The following is a 16,990-nucleotide window of genomic DNA, read 5'->3' as shown; positions in this document are numbered from 1 at the left end:
CCACTTATGTGTGGCTCCAGTTTTGTGAAAGTGGCTGGTAAGCTGCTGACAAGAGATGCCTGCTCTGTTCACTGGAGGAGGGTGTGTGTGTCTCGTGCTGCTGGAGACCCAGAGGTGGCTTGGGGAAAACTAGGACTTGAAGCAGTCTCCTCTCTGACTGGCAGGTTAATCAGGGAGCCATGTTGCCTGTCTGCGGCCTGCTGGTGGCAGGCCACAGAGGGATGAGATTCAGACACCTGGAACAGAGCTCTGGGCTCAGTCCCTGAGGTGAGCCTCCCTTAGCAGAAAAGGGTCTGGACTCGGGGCTGCAAGTGTTTCCACGGGTCTGAGGGCAGCTGAGTAATTAGAGATGTCATACTTCTGGCGTGGACAAGGCCAGAAGAGAGGTATGTGTGACCTCATGCTGAGCTGGGATGGCTCTGAGCTTATGTGACACCCTCTGAGCGGGGGTCACCTGGAGGACTCTGGCTCATCCATCCTGAGGAGGCCGTTCTGAGTGCAGGGAGCTGGGCTGGGTCTGGACCAGGGTCTTGCATCCCTTTCTATCTTGCTCCTGTTAGCCTCTGCTCAAAGTTCCCAGTGGTCCCTTTGGCTTCCGAGACTGTCCTGTGCTCCTCACTGGTGGCTGGTGATCCTTGGTGACACTTCCCTCATCCCATCCCCAAACTCTCAGACTTGTCTGTCCTTCAGGGACCCATGGAACCATGTTCCACCCTCTGCTGAGTCCCCTCTTACTCTTGGCCCCATGACCAGCCCACAGTCCCATGGCCCAGTCCCATCTGTCCTTGCCATGGGCTGGCAGGACCCCTCCTGGGCCCCATCTCTCTTGATTTCTGGCTACACAGGGATTTCTATGACAACACACACAGTTTTGGGTTTGGAACCCAGGATGAGACCTCCCTGTGTCCCCGGCACTCTGTAGCCCAGTGCAGAGGTACTGTGGGCATTTCCATACAAAGCAGGCAAGTGACTTTAAAGTGTGGAAGCCACTGCTTGCACGTGGGTCTAGGACAGCCACTTTCCTGCCTGTTTGAGGCCAAGATGACTCAAACGGCAGACCCTGAGGAGCTAGAGGTCAGCCTGGGCCCCAGCCTGGACTCACCTTTAGTTCCTCTCAGGGCCGTTAGCGTCCAGGAAGGCGGAACGAGCAAAGCCAGGTTCTCCTCAGAGCCTTGAAGCAGGCCAGGCCTGTGTACCCATAGCCTCTGCTCCTTCCTGGAAGTTTTCCCTCAGCCCCACTCAGCCTGTTGAAACCGCTCATGTCCTGCCACAGCAGCACTTGAGGTGTTGTTTCCAGAGGACAGGTTGGTTTTTTTTGTTGTTGTTGTTGTTGTTTGTTTTGTTTGTTTTAAATGCTTCACAGAAGAGGTCTTTTCATAAGTTGCACAAAGGCACCTTCCCAGCCAGAAAGATATTCTGCACAGGGACCCAGGATGCTACTGACGCTGTGCGGTGACCCTCATTCCTGTGCTGGAACCATGACCGGAATCTCAAGATGATGCTGATGTGCTAACAGCGTGTTCAGGGCTTGTCAGCTTAAAATCAAGCACAGGGGTCCTGGGTGACTGGTGTCCTTAGCTGAAGAGGTGACGGGGTCACCGGCACAGGGGTGGGACAGCAGAGACTAGGTAAGAACACAGGGGGCAGGGCAGGTGACCCCATGGAAATGCCAGCAACAGGCTTTGGGAGACTCCCGCCCTCTCCTGACCTCAGCGGTGGACTTCTAGGTTCCCAAACTCCGAGAACTGGGTGTCTGAGGCTTCACCCATTCACCTTTGGCATTGTGCTGTGGCAGCCAGGCTCTGGGTCTAGGATTTGGTATGCTGTGCCTTGAGCGCCCTCAGGTCTTGCTTGCAGCCAGGTCATCTGCTGGAAGAAATTTGGAGAGAAAACCAGTTCTTTTTTTAGACCATCTGTATGTGCAGAAGAGCCTTGGGGGCTCTCCACACAGGAGGCCCTTCTGCAGGGTTCTGGCCGAGCTGTCTCTTTTCTCACTCCAGCTACTACTTGGTTGCCATGACAACATCTTCTAGTCTTGAGAGCAGGGTCCTTGGGAAGACATGTGGATGAGCCTCATGCTTTGCCCGGTGCAGTCGGTGCAGCCCAGGGCTTCCATAGTCTCTCTCCTGAAACTTCCATTTGCACTTGGCATCCACCGTGTTGAGCGACAGCCGTAGCCACAGCATCGGGGTCCTTGGTGTGCTGAGGCTGCTGGGAGGCCTGCCCTGCCCTGACATTTGGAAGCTCCTCCCAGCTCCCCACTCCACAGCTCCACATGTGGCTCTGGGTATGTCCCTGCTCACCCCAGCCTCCCTGCTTTCTTCAGGGATGGGCTCCTTGCTGCCTTCTACCCGGGCTAATACTGTGTCTGGAGGCCCAGTTTGCTGTTACATCTTTACAGCGTAGCTTTTCCCATGGTGTCTCTGTGAATGCCCACGTGATGGGGGCTGCTATTGGTTCTCTGCTCTCTGTGCCCACTTCTCCCTTGATATTCTGCTAGAACAAGCCAATGATTCTTCAGCTCACAGTCTGGACTCAGTGAGTGGTTAGCAGAGAATCCCCTGTGAAGAAGGAGTGGCCCTCAGTCCCCACCACTGCATAGGATGGATGCTGAGACCCAGTGAATGGAAGCCATGGGACACACAGACCCTCCTCTCCACAACTCATCAGCCCACAGTGATAGCAGGACCCAGGCTGAGCTTCAGGAGATCAGGCAATGCCTTTGGCGACAGGAGATGAAGGACAGACAGCCTATTGAAGTCCCTACAGCCTGACAGTGCTGCAGAGGCCCGTGTGGCTCATGTTTCCTGTGTCCTTGACAGGAAGGACCACAGATGTCATTCTGGATCCAAACACAGCCTGGCTCTGCAGTAGCCTGGCGGTCTCTCACCCGACCTGTAGCTCACACTGGGGTGTAGCAGGTGTAGAGCTCCACCTGCCTTTCAGGGCTGTTCCTGGCGGTCTAGCCTCTACCATCTCTTCTAGTCCCTGGTGGCTGTGGCTGTCCCCATCACTGAGTCACTGAGGATGTGTCTCCCATCCCCCAGCCCCTGCACCTCTCCTACTCTTTCTTTGTGTGTCTAATGTGGATACTTGTGTTGAACTCCAGGCCACCTGGGGAAGCCAGGAGTACTGTCACTGCCAACACCCTCTCTATTACAGAATTGTGTTGCTGTCCCCATTTCCCAGTCTCTGAGGGCCACTTCCTTTGGGGGCCCATCTCGGCTCATGGCCACCCAGGTCAGTCCTGGAAAGGAACCATTATTTTCCAATCACACTCAAGCCCCCATTTTGCATAGGGGGAAACTGAGGTTTGTGGGTTCCTGTGTGGCATAGCATATTCTAGAGAGCTATATTCCGACATCTAGCCCTAAACTCTGACGTGATCTCCAAAATTAAAGCCACCTGGAGGGGCCATAGTTGAGAGTATCTGGAAGCCCCCGCTGACATGGCATGCAAGGAGAGGTGTGTCCAGCACATTAGTGCTGTGTGTCCCTCCCACAGCTACCCCCTTGTCAGGCGTCTCCTTCAGGTCCCTGTTTTAGGATAGATTCAATAAAACTTAGTGGGATAAGTTGTGATCATTAATCTTGATTTTCTACTTGATTGAATTTAGAATCACCATGGAAACCAATCCCTGAGTATGTGTGTGAGGGATTATCTAGATTTGATTAATTGAGGTGGAAGGGAAGACCCATCTCAAATGTAGGTGGCGCCATTCATTCCCTGGGCTCAGGTCCTGGAAAGAATGGAAAGGACAAAGTCAGAATCCACAAGGTCTCACTATATAGACCTGGCTAACCCAAGTCTTGGCTTGCTATGTAGACCAGGCTGACCCCAAATTAACAGAGCCTACCACTGCCTCCTGAGTGCTGGGATTAAAGACATGTGTCACCAAGCTTGATCTCTTCCTCTCTTAAAAATACTCATTCTTCTCTTGTGTAATACATCCTGACTGCAGCTTCTGTTCCTCCACTCTTCCCAGTTTCCTCCCAACTCCCCTCTCCCTGAGACCCACTCTCCCCACATCTCTCCCTAGAAAAGATCAGGCCTCCCAGGGACATCAACCGAACATGGCACAATAAGATACAACAAGACCAAACACAATTCCTTACATCAGGCTGGGCGAGGCAACCCAGTAGGAGGGAAGGGGTCCTAAAAGCTGGCAAAAGAGTCAAAGACACCCCTTCTCCAACTGTCAGGAGTCCCCCCCCCCAAACACCAAGCCAACAACCATAACCTGTATGCAGAGGACCTAGCGAAGACCCATGCAGGCTCTGCTATTACTGCTTCAGTATCTGTGAGCCCCTGTGAGCCCTGCTTAGTTGATTCTGAGGGCCATGCTCTCCCAGTGTCCTTGACATTTCTGGCTCCCACAGTTCCTTCTCCCCTTCTTCTACAGGGTTCCCTGAGCTCTGGCTAAGGGCCTTGATGGAGACCTCTAACCTGGGCTCTCTCTCTGCCTAATGTTTGGCTGTAGGTCTTTGCCTCTACTCCCATTATCTGCTGGAGGCAGTTTCTGATGACAGCTGGACTAGGCACAGATCTATAAGTATAGCAGAACATCATTAGGAATCTTTTCATTCATTTTTTTTTCTGCCAATTGTGTTTGGTTCTACCGTAGATCTCTGGGCTATCCAGCCTTCGGTTCCTGGTCATCCAGGCAGTGTCAGGCATAGGCTCCCACTCGTGGTGTGGGCCTCAAATTAGATCAGTCATTGGTTGGCCACTCCCACAAGTTCTGTGCCCCCATTGCCCCAGCAGATCTTGCAGGCAAGGCAGATTGTAGGTCGAAGGTTTTGTGGCTGGGTTGGTGTCCCAGTCCTACTACCGGAAGCTTTGCGTGGTTGCAGAAGATGGACAGTTTAGGCTCCATATCCTCCATTATTAGGAGCTCTCACTAGGGTCACCCTTGTAGATTCCAGGGAATTTCCACTGCACTAGGTTTCCACGTTGAGCCCTAAATGCCCCCCAATTCCAGTCATCTCTCCCAGTACTCTCTCCCTCCTTCCCTCCCCCCAACCTGATCCCCCCTGTTCCCATCCCCAACTGCCCCCAGTCCACCCATGAAATCTATTCTATTTCCACTTCCCAGAAAGATTCATGCATTCTCCCCTTGGGCCTTCCTTGTTACTTAGCCTCTCTGGGTCTATGGATTGTAGAATGATTATCAATTACTTAACAGCTAATATCCACCTAAAAGTGAGTACATACCATGTTTGTCTTTCTAGGTCTGGATTACCTCCTTCAGGATGATTTTTTTCTAGTTCCATCCATGGTGTCATTTTTTTAAACTGACGAGAATACTCCATTGTGTAAATGTACCACATTTTCTTCATCCATTCTTCAGTTGAGGGACATCTAGGTTGTTTCAAGTTTCCGGTTATGATGAATAAAGCCACTATAAACTTAGTTGAGCAGGTGCCCTTGTGGTAGTATGAAGCATCCTTTGGGTATATGCCCAAGAGTGGTATAGCTGGGTCTTGAGGTGGGTCAATTCCCAATTTTCTGAGGAACCACTATACTGATTTCCATGGTGGCTGTACAAGTTTGCACTCCCACCACCAGTGAAGGAGTGTTCCCCTTGATCTGAATCCTCACCAATATGAGCTGTTACTTGTGTTATTGATCTCTGCCATTCTGACAGGTGTAAGATGGAACTCAAAGTACTTTTAATTTGCGTTTCCCTGGTGGCTAAGGACGTTGAACATTTCTTTAAGTGTTTCTCAGTTATTTAAGGTTCCTCTGTTGAGAATTCTCTGTTTAGCTCCGCACACCACTTTTTAAACTGGATTGTTTGGTTTGTTGATGTCTAGTTCTTGAGTTCTGTATATATTTTGGATATCAGCCTTCTATCAGATGTGAGATTGGTGAAGATTTTTTCCCATTCTGTAGACTGCTGTTTTGTCTATTGATGGTGTCCTTTGCCTTGCACAGACCTTTCAGTTTCATGAGGTCCCATTTGTTAATTGTTGACTGTAGTGCCTATGTTATTGGTGTTCGATCATGTTCCTCTCTTAAATTGCTCTTGTCAGGTATTTTATTGGAGCAATATGAGAGGTAAGTAATACACAGACCCTCAGTACTTAATAACGTCCATCCCAGTGGCACCTGATGACAGCCAGGCGGTGGTGTTGGCCAGTCCTTGAGCCCTATAACTGTGCACTTAGCTGGACACCCACAGCCTGTAGGCTACTTTGCTGCCAAGCAGGTACTGACCAGTCCTTAGGCTCCATGACCAAGTACCCAGCTGGATGCCCACAGCCTGAATGCTGTGGAATGCTCTTTTTTTTGCCCTGACGGCAGAGACTGGGGTGTGGCTGCAGGCCCCAGAATCCTCTCCTCTGTTCCCATCCAGCCCAGGGAAACATATCACAGCATCCCTGTATTCCAGGTTCTGGAGTCTCCACGGCACTGGTCAGAGCTAAGTGTGTGACTGACTCAAATCAGAGAACATTTTTCCATAGAGAAGCTTGATACTGCGGGTGGAAGCAGAGTAGCTGCTGGGGCAACAAACCTATGTACATGCTCCAGACAGTTCAGAGGGGGCAGTGATGTGCAATTACTCACTAAAAGTGTCCATGGCCCAGCATGTAGTGGGTGTATCTGTTCATCTTCTGAGTCTCTGTGACCACAGTCCCTGATGGAAAGAAAGGTTTATTTCAGTTCATGGTTTGACCTGGGCAGGGAAGGCATGGTGGAGCCTTAGCGTAGTTCTTGGCCATGGGAGTGTGTGCCAGAGCCTTCTTACATTAGGGTGGCCCAGGAGATGGAGAGTAAGGCAGGAATCGGGCAGGTGTTACCTTCAAAGGCCTACCCCTAGTGACCCACTTCTAAAAGTTCCCTGGCCTCCCCAAACAGCAGTGACTAGAGGGCAGGGAACACACGAGCCTGTGGGGGACAGCTCGCTGTCACAGTGCACACTGAGAACCCTTTCTGTTTGGCTACTGAGAGTGGAAGGTGGGCTGTCAGGAGAGGTCCATGGTGACTGCAGAGCTGGGCAGCTGGCAGGCACTCTTTAGTAAGAGGGTGTGGGTTCAGCTTTGCAGAAGACAGGTACTGGGAAGGGGCACTGGGGCCAGCAGTCTTCCATGTGAATCTGTGGCTTGGGGGACTAAGGACTGGCGTGTTTCTTGGGTGGGGGAACGTGTCTTAAAAGCCAGAGAAGCCACTCAGAGCTGGTTGGGTTTGGCCTGGGCCTTATGGAAGGGAGAGAGCAAAAGCAACTCCACTGTTGCCCTTGACCTCACCAACCCAGATATCGTAGACATCAAGCCAGCCAACATGGAAGACCTCACAGAAGTGATCACAGCATCCGAGTTCCACCCTCACCACTGCAACCTCTTTGTCTACAGCAGCAGCAAGGGGTCCCTGCGGCTCTGTGACATGCGGGCAGCTGCCCTGTGCGACAAGCACTCTAAGCGTAAGTCTCTGCACTGGAAAGGATGGGTGGGGACTAGGTATATGGGGACTGGCAAGAGGATGCACCAGCATGGGCTCGGGGGGCTGTTCTAGCCACTGGCTACCTCCCTTCCCCTAAGCACCCTGAGAGCTCCTTGGAGGCAAGGTATGTAATGCTCATTCTCACTAGGGGGGCAACAGTTATTTCGGAAACCTCTGGCAAAGTCTGCTACATTCTATACATTGCTCCGAGGGATCTACTGTAACCAGAGAAAATTAAGGCCCCAAGAATGACTCAAGGCTTCAAATTGTGTCCCCCACCAATGGTGATAGCTTTGAAGACTGCCTTGCCCATGATACCCAGGGAAGCCCTAACCAGGAGGATAGGGCTGTGTCCCTTTGGTCCACCACCCAACTGTCCCTAGTGCCTGTGATGAAATCTGGAAACAAATATGAATGAACAAATGGGTAATTCCAGCAGGTCCTGGGCAGGTTTTCGAAAAGTGGAGGTGCAGACAGTCCAGGCTGTTGAGTGATGGAGTCATGCTTCTCCCCCAGGGCCTGCTGGGTAGTGGAGTCAGGCTGAGCCTCCAGTTGCTTTCCCGTTCCTTGACCAAGGCTTCCCAGGTCTCTACCCACGCCCACCTTGCGGCTCTCCTCTAGGCTTGTCTATACACCATATGCCAGGAGCATTCAGTAGGCATGGGTTCCTGTCACAGGACAGGTAGAACACCCCCACCCAGGGATGGGGTAGTAGAGGGGCAGGGATGGCCTCAATCATGGGTTACCCAGGAACAGACACTCTGAAGGGTGAGTCATGGAGGCCTTGGAAGGAGGGAACCACAGGAGCAAATGCTTCAAGATGGAAGTGTTACCAAAGATGATGCGGGCATATGGAAAGGGTGGAAGGGGATCAGTGAGCAGGTCAAGGCAACTAGGGAGTCATCATGGTCAAGGGGAAGCTGAGTTTTATTCTAAGTGTGGTGGGCAGCCTTTTGGAGGATGGCTGGGAAGTGATGGTGTTGATCAGAATGCGGAGCAAGCATTGCAGAGAGAAGGGACAGCTGTGGGGAAGGACCATGTAGCCCCACAAAGCACATTCTGGAGGCAGAGCTGCTGGGCTCTGCCTGGGACGGTGGGGGTGGTCAGAATGGCTGCTGGGTATGAATGTTGGGAGGGGTTGGGTCATAGTCCAGATGGATAGGAGTGGTGCATACAGACCTGGGGCTCAGTGATGGGATCTTCACTGGATTCCAGGGGCATGGAGCAGTAGATGGACAGATGTTGGTAATAAAGGTCTTAACTGGGGTTGAAACTATGGGGTTATCATCATGGGATGGTGTCCCACTCTAGAGATGGTGGGACCCGGGAGAATGGAGCTGAGAAGTGAGGCCGACTCAAGTTTTGTGCATTCAGAGCCCCAGACAGTTTATACTCTGAGGGTTAAGAAAAGTCACATGGGTAAAGTTCTCATGAGTTCAAGCTATACAATCACAAGGACAAGCCACATGTGGCAAGAACATGTTTTTCCATAGAGGCATAACTATTTAATTGAATAACAACAGCAAGCAATAATGAGTAATCCGAAGTGAACTCACTCCTATCCGTTACACTTGGGAAGAGTGGACAAAGACATTCCAAGAACAATTCCATATGTTTTTTTCTTTTTTTTATTAAGAAATTTTCTATTCATTTTAAATATCAACCCCACAGATTCCCCTGTTCTCCCTCCTCCCAGCCTTCCCCCCCCCATCCCACTCCCCATTCCCACCTCCTCTAAGGCAAGATCTCCCATGGGGAGTCAGCAGAGCCTGGTACATTCAGTTGAGGCAGGCCTAAGCCCCTCCTCCTTGCACTAGGGCTGTGCAAAGTGTCTCACCATAGGCACTAGGTTCCAAAAAGCCAGCTCATGTTCTAGGGACAGATTCCGGTCCCACTGCCTGGGGGTCTCCTAAACAGTTCAGGCTAAACAACTATCTCACTTATCCAGAGGGACTAGTCCAGTACCATGGGGCTCCTCAGCTATTGGTTCACAGTTCATGTGTTTCCACTACTTTGGCTAGTTGTCTCTGTACTTTTTTCAATCATGGTCTCAATATCTCTTGCTCATAGAATCCCTCCTCTCTCTCATCGATTGGACTCCTGGAGCTCTGCCTGAGCCCCGGCTGTGGATCTCTGCATCTGGTTCCATCAGTCACTGGATGAGGGTTCTATGATGACAGTTAGGGTATTCAGCCATCCGATCACCAGAGTAGGCCAGCTCAGGCACCCTCTGGACCATTGCCAGTAGTCTATGGAGGAGTCATCATTGCAGATTCCTGGGGACCTCTGTAGCACTCTGCTTCTTGCCATTCCCATGGTGTCTTCATTTATCATGGTATCTTTTTCCTTGTTCTCCCACTCTGTTCCTGATCCAGCTAGAACCTCCCGCTCTCCTAAGCTCTCTTTTCTCTGACCCTTGCCCTCCATTACCCCCCCTCACCCCCAGTTTACTCATGTAGATCTCATCCATTTCCCACAATTCCATATTTTTAAGAAGCTGAGGTCACAAGACTCTTGTCATGCTTTCTTGGAGTGTTCTCACAAGCACTCAGAATTCTCCTCACATGACTCCGTTCCTGGACTGTGTTCGATGGACTTGGGAAGGGAGGCCTGAGAGGTTCAGTTGACTGTGGTCAGAGCCAGCCTCACAAACATAACCCTGAACTTCCTGCAGTTGGGCCCCATCAGCCACCGGAGCCACCGGAACACAAGTTCATTGTCTTACAGTATTCTGTCAGAAGTACGGTGTGATTCTCGCTGGCCAGAACCAGCCGAGGGCACACAGCTTCTCTGTAACTCTTGGGCAGTGGTGGCCCTTGCTATCCCACCCTCAGGGCCCACTCCTGTGCCTCCTTGACTCTCAGCCCCTCCTTCATCCTCAAAGTTATGTTGAGAATTGCCCTGCACTTACTCCCTTACTGTCACATAATGATCCTTGCTGTCACACTGGGACCACCCACCGGGTGATCCAGGGTGATAACGCTTCTCAAGATCAGCTGCTGAACAAGTGGTCTTCGTGCTTTCTTTGACCTTAATTCCCCTTGCTGTGTGTGACATTTATAGGTTCCATGGATTAAGACAGACATAGTTGCGACCATCCTACCACCATGGGGCATTGCCCCAGACTCCTATGCCCACTTCCTACTGCATAGATTCCTGAACTGGGTCCATGTTCAGTCCTTTGTCAGACTGCAAGAAAAGATGGGGAACCGGGGAGCCTGGGCCTCCTCTGGGTTGAGTTCTGTCTGAGTCCCTTGGAGGGAGCAGAGGCTCTGTGATACGTCCTTCAGTGGTGGGGAAGCTAGCCACCCCACTGGTCCAGCAGAGTAGATGATGCATTAGCTATGGTGCCTCCCATTTAAGAGACACCCTTCAGTCATTTCAAACGTGTAGAAGACTTTTAGTGACACAGGAAAGCTATTGCATAGACAAATTCAGCGGGGAATGAGAGAAAGAGCAATACTGCTTTGCTAGAATGGAAGCAGAGAAAGTACCAGGAAGGAAGACATCAAGATATGACCATGGCCGGGCAGTGGTGGCGCATGCCTTTAATCCCAGCACTCGGGAGGCAGAGCCAGGCGGATCTCTGTGAGTTTGAGGCCAGCCTGGGCTACCAAGTGAGTTCCAGGAGAGGCGCAAAGCTACACAGAGAAACCCTGTCTCGAAAAACCAAAAAAAAAAAAAAAAAAAAAAAAAAAAAAGATATGACCATGGTCATGAGACCATGATTGGTGTTTTATTGACTTTTGTCTGTATCTTCATGTTAAAAATGAGAAGGTAGGTGTGTGTGTGTGTGTGTGTGTGTGTGTGTGTGTGTGTGTGTGTGTGTGTTTCAGACAGGGAGAGGCTTTTGGTGCTGTCTGTGCTCTGTGCCGGTTCAGATTATGTGCTTTGGTAGAGGTGGCAGCCAGAGCCACTTGGCCTCTGTAGTCTGTGACACCCAGATTCCTGGGGTGGGGTGGGTGGAGTGAGGAAGCAGCACCCCATGGGGCAGCCACTGAGAGTCCCTTGTACATTTCCTGAGCCCAGACTTAAGAACTTGCCCTGCCATGTGACTGTCATAGGCCTGGTGACGTGGAGCCCCACAGGAGTCAGGCGTGGGAGAGGTGGAGCTCACTTCACAGCGTCAGTCTCCGCTCATACCATGCCTGCCTCTCAGGGATGCACTGAGTGTTCACAGGCTTGCCTCTGTGGTGCACTGTGGTACTTCAGGGCTGCAAGGCTGAGGTGTGGAAGGAGCCACCACTGAGGACTTTGAATGGAGCTGGCTATCCTGGGGGCCAGGTCTCTTCTGAGGGGTTCTCAGAACCTGGTGCCTGGCTGCCCAGTAGCTCACCTGGGAGCTTTGGCCACATCGGCATATCTGAGGCTCTCGGCAGGCCGATGGTCCTGTGTGGAGACAGAGCTCCACAGCACATGGCAGTCTGTAGGTTTAAGAGCATTTGCATATGGGTGTCTAAGTGACTCTGCTTGTCTCTTTCTCTTCCCGTGCTCTTTTTACACTGATTATCATCATTCTGCCCTTCTCCTAAGAGCTTGGCAGCTCTCTTCCCTTTCCTGAGGTTGGCATAGTACACCTGTCCCCCAGGGCCTTGTACAGGTTGTGTGTACATCTGTCAGATGTCCTTTTGAGCGGGAGACCTTATTTTTTTTCTAACACAAGGATTTATTATATTTCTTTTAATTATATGGCTGCATCTGTGGGTTAGGTATGTGCATGTCAGTGCAATGCCCACAGAGGCCAGAAGAGGGCATCATCTCTTGGATCTGGAGTTGCAGGCAGTTGGGAGTCATTTGATGTGAGTGCTAGAAACCAACCTGGGATCTTCTGGAAGCGCAGTACACACACAACCACTGAGCCATCTCTCTGGCCTCATCGTTTTGTTTGTCCGTTATTGCCACTGAGTTCAGTTTCTCTTTTGGAGTAGTCTTTGCTTCTTTTCTCTGTTGCTGTGATAAAATACCCCGGCAAAAGCCATAAGGCAGAAAAGGTTTATCTTGGCTCACAATTTGATGTTACTGCTCATTATGGTGGGTGAATGAAAAGGAGGATATGACTGCTCCTGGGGATGGTTGAGGAGAAGGGGTTTTTTTTAATGATAAATATGATACAGCCAGAGGCATCTGGAAGAGTCCAGCCTGAACTGGGCCATGAGAGGAGAAGGGGATATGTGTGTGTGAGAGTGAGAGTGAAAGAGAGAGAGAGAGAGAGAGAGAGAGAGAGAGAGAGAGAGAGAGAGAGAGAGAGAGAGAGGAGAGAGGAGAGAAGAGAGAGAGAGAGAGAGAGAGAGAGAGAGAGAGAGAGAGAGAGAGAGAGAGGCCAAAATGGCAGGGTTATATAGCAAAGAGACGCTAGGGGAAGGGAAGGGAAGCCCCTGGACTGGAGAGGTTTAGGGCAGAGGGCAGGAGTGAGGAGAGCAGAGGGAGCAGAAGGTACTGAGTGAGCCTGGCAGCCAGCATGCTCTTTAGTATGCTAATAGGCACCTCAGCCATTTGGCCTGGGTTTCTTTGGGACCTGACACTGGAGAAATGATGGCAGCAGAAAGTAGCTAGTCAAATTTCATCCACAGTCAGGAAGCAGAGAGAGACATGCTGGTCTTCAGTTAGCTTTCTCTTTCTTATGCAGGCCAGGACTGCAACCTGGGGAATGGTGCCACCCACTTTTAGGATGAGGCTTCACATCACTATTATATTATCACATCATCCATCACAGGCCAGCCTGGAGGTCTGTCCCCTAAGTAATTCTAGGTCCTGTCATGTAGACCGTCAACATTTGCCATCACAGCGGTACCTCCAGATAACTTGACACCCCAACACATTATTTTTAAGCCACACTTTTTTTAAACCTCTCATCTCCATAGGTTCATAGCCATCTCATAAAACAAACTGTGTTCTGTTCAACTTCAAAAGTCCCCATAGTCTTTTTAACATTCCACCATCATTTAAAAGTCTAAAGCCCAAGTCTTATCTAAGATGCAAGGCAGTCTCTTAATCATGAACCTATAAAATGAAAAATAAGTCACATGCCCCCACCATATAATGACATAGTGTAGTAAGGGGAAGAGAGCAGTCATAGCAAGGAACAGCTAAGGCAAGACCAAACTCTCAGGGTAAACACTAAATCTGTCAGCTCCGTGCCCAGTATCCAGGACATGTGATGGACTCAACAGGGCAGCAAAGAGCTTGAGTAGCCCCACCTACCCACAGACCATCTCTGTTGCTCTCAGGACACACGGCGCCTCCCTCAGGCCAGGTCTCCCCCATGCCTGTAGCTTTCCTTGGTGGATGCTCCATGGTCCTGGCATCTCCAGAATCCTTGGATCTCCATTGCATCATTGTCTTTACCTTCTGAGCTTACTCAGTGGCCTTCAGGGACCCTTACAGGGAACGGTATGTTACCACATAATCTGGCTGCAGCGACTTTCTGGAATCTTGGTGCCAGCTTCCATGTCCTCCTCACTCTCAAATATCTCATGCCTACAAAACCAGTGCCCTGTGGATGATGCCACGGAGTTCTGCTGCCAGTGTGAGGTGTAGCCTGGCCCCCTTGGACCACAGCTGTATCAGATTCTGTGGGCTGACCCTGGGGAAAAGGTCCCTTGGTGGTGAGCAGGGAACCCCTCCAGGTGTACTCTCAGTCCAGGCTGTCTCCTTTCAGAGGCTTTGCATTTTCATGAGTTTGAGCCTTTGATGGACGGGTCTTGCCCTCTGGACAGATTTTTCTATTTTCCCAGTGCAAGCAGGGACTTTCTCCAACAATCTCAGCCTCCTTTCTGCTCCTGCCTTGGCTGCACCTTTTAGCTTCCTTGGATTCTTTTTCTCCTTGACAAACTGTACATTTAAAAATATCATTATGCCCAAATTATTACTTTTGTTTTTCACTGTGGACCTGTATGAGTGCAGTAAACAATCATGCCGAGCCTAAATGCTTTTATGTCTTGGAATGTCCTGCGCCAAACAAATTAGTCCATGACCTCTAAACTTATACTCACATTTACACGTAAAGCCAGATTCTTTGCCAGAATCTACGTGGATGTTCCCCAGCCCACGGGCTCTGATGGAGCCCTTGTTCCCTCTGAAGCTTCATGAGCAGGGGCCTCCACTGTCCAAATTTCTCTCAGCATTCTTGTCTTTCAAGCTCCCACTAGAATAGCGAGCGTAAGCTCTGCTTACAGCATTCCAGGGCTTCTCCAGCCCAAGCCTGCAAGCTCTTCCACATTCCTCCCTTAAATCAGTTCTAAAGGCCTAAGAGCCGAGAGGTCAGGTTTATCACAGCAACAGCCCCACTCCCTGGCACCAGTTTTCTGGATTAGCTATGTTTCCTGTTGCTGTGATAAAACACCCAAGCAAAAGCAAGCTTAAGGAAGGAAGGGTTCACGTTGGCTCACAGGTCAAGGTTGCAGCCTATCATGGCGGGGGAAGCATGGCAGCAGCAGCCTGAGGGAGCTGACCGCATCACATCTGCAGCCAGGAAGCAGGGAGAAGCAACTGCTGCTGCTCGGCTGGCTTTGTCCTTCTTATGCAGCTCAGGACTCAAGCTCAGGGGATGGTGCCACCCACTTTTAGAGTGAGTCCTTCCCACCTCAGAGAACACAATCCCGACCGCCCAGAAGCCAGCCCAGTGTGCCTGAATGCTTATCCCCTAGGTGATCCTAGATCTTGTCATGTTGTGAGTATTAACCAATAGTTGTTCATGCAGGTTTTTTTTTGGTTTTGTTTTTTGTTTTGTTTTTTTTGAGACAAAGTTTCTCTGTATAACAGCCCTGGATGTCCTGGAACTCACTCTGTAGCCCAGGCTGGCCTCGAACTCACAGAGATTCCCTTGCCTCTGCCTCCCCAGTGCTGGGATTAAAGGTGTGCACCTCACTGCCTGCTTCATACAGGTTTTCTATTGGAGTTAATTCTATGTTTAAAATTCTTCTGGAATTTTTCTCTCACCCTCTGAATTGCCTGTGTAGAATCCAGAATCCAGAATCAATCCTTACCTGCTTGCCTCCAGACCCCAGAGTGGATGGAACCAAAGCCAGGAGCATGCTAGATAAGATAACACTCTGACACCAAACGATGCCCCCTGCCACAACATCTTACACTCTGATGCTGCTACAGGGGCCACTGTCCCTGCCCTGTGCGCCTCATCCATAGTGTTTGTTCTTAGTGTTCATGAGAAGTCGAGCAGCTGGTTCCCAGTTGCCAGGCACATGTTCCTAATCAGCCATGATCTTTGCTCCCGCTGTATTTGTGTAAGAAGTCTGGGGCTTTGGCTGGTTCTCTGCCTCCCACTCCTATGTTGAAAAGCCAGGGTGTGGCTGTCAAGAGACACCCCCAGGGTCCTGCCCACAGCATCCTTTCCTAACAGGATGACACTGTGACTTTCTTCTCACTTAGTGAGAAGCATTGTGGACCACTGTGTGTTCATGCCTGCCACCGGGCAGGTGAGGAGGCCGAAGGTAGAGGATTACAGTAGCTCTCCAGACCTGTCTGAATCAGGCCAGGCTGGGGTAAACTGGCTATCCTGTCCTCCCATCCATGGCTTCAGCTCTCCTAGAAACACCAGAAGAAACCCAGATTGTTGCCTGCTAGGCATTGTGACAGGGTAACCATAGAAACAGCCATCCACGAGTCCTCGAAATAGACAGTTATTTCTGCTTTGACAGCAGAGTCTGCAAGAAGGAAGGGCTGAGCACTGAGCATGCGGTTGACTCAGAATGGGGTGGGGGGGATGATGGTTCACCATCATGGGACTCCAGCAACGTGAATGGCCAAATGCTGGGGATACCCACAGCTAATAGTGGCTGAGCTGTTCAAGGATGGCATACCACCCAATGCTCAGAGCCTCCCAGGGTGGAACCATGGGTGCCCCTTACCCAGCATGCACTCTTCCACACGTTGTCACCCTGGAGCCATGGGAGAGCTCTCTTCTCTGTGGCTTAAGACAACACATGCGTGTTTTGTACAGGTGTGGAGGTTGGAAGTCTTGTCAGGGTGCTTCAGGAGCAGCTGTTCCTTTGTCCTTTCTAGCTGCTGAAGCCACCACACCTCTCGGCTCAGGGCTGTCACTCCAGCCCCTAGACAGCCAGTGCAAATCCCCATCCCATCTCAAGATTCCCAATATAGTGTGGTAGGAGCAAGCCTGGGGAGTGAGCCCCAGAGCTTCCCCAGGGGTGCCCTTTGCAGGCTTCAGTATAAGGGACAGTGTGACAGGAGTAGATGGGAACAGTGGGACTCAGAAATGGGGGCCGGAACACGTCAATTCTTGAGGGGCCACAACTAGGGGCAGATTCCACGTTGTCTCATGGGGATCTGGTGTATGAGGCTGAGCAGGGGACAAACAGTTGTCAGACGTTAATCAGTAAGCTTTGTTACATTCAGCTTATCGGCGCTTCCATCCCTGCTGGGCTGGACCACTGCTGGGGGTTTACTGCCTGGGCTGGGCTTGGAGAGGAGGGTGTGTAGCCTCTCTCTCCTGACATGGCCTTCCCTTCCCAGGGTGCCTGCTTCTTCCCGCTCAGCTATTCCCCCAGCCCTTGAGAAGCTTGTGTACTGGGAA

The 16,990-nt window shown here is 50.9% G+C and overlaps 1 protein-coding gene across 1 annotated transcript in view; it reads left to right on the top strand.

The window, feature by feature from the left end:
- Ppp2r2c (protein phosphatase 2 regulatory subunit Bgamma) overlaps nt 1–16,990 on the top strand; it is a 95,048-nt gene that overhangs the window by 69,436 nt on the left and 8,622 nt on the right. Inside the window, 1 exon segment of the mRNA XM_052736085.1 lies at nt 7,259–7,423. Coding sequence (XP_052592045.1) covers nt 7,259–7,423 — 165 coding nt within the window.

The sequence above is a fragment of the Peromyscus californicus genome, unplaced genomic scaffold (genome assembly GCF_007827085.1).
Source record: "Peromyscus californicus insignis strain IS unplaced genomic scaffold, ASM782708v3 Scaffold_13__1_contigs__length_99412109, whole genome shotgun sequence".
Lineage (NCBI taxonomy): Eukaryota > Metazoa > Chordata > Mammalia > Rodentia > Cricetidae > Peromyscus > Peromyscus californicus.
The sequence above is the reverse complement of the archived record's forward strand: the minus strand, read 5'-3'. Positions and strand labels throughout refer to the sequence as shown.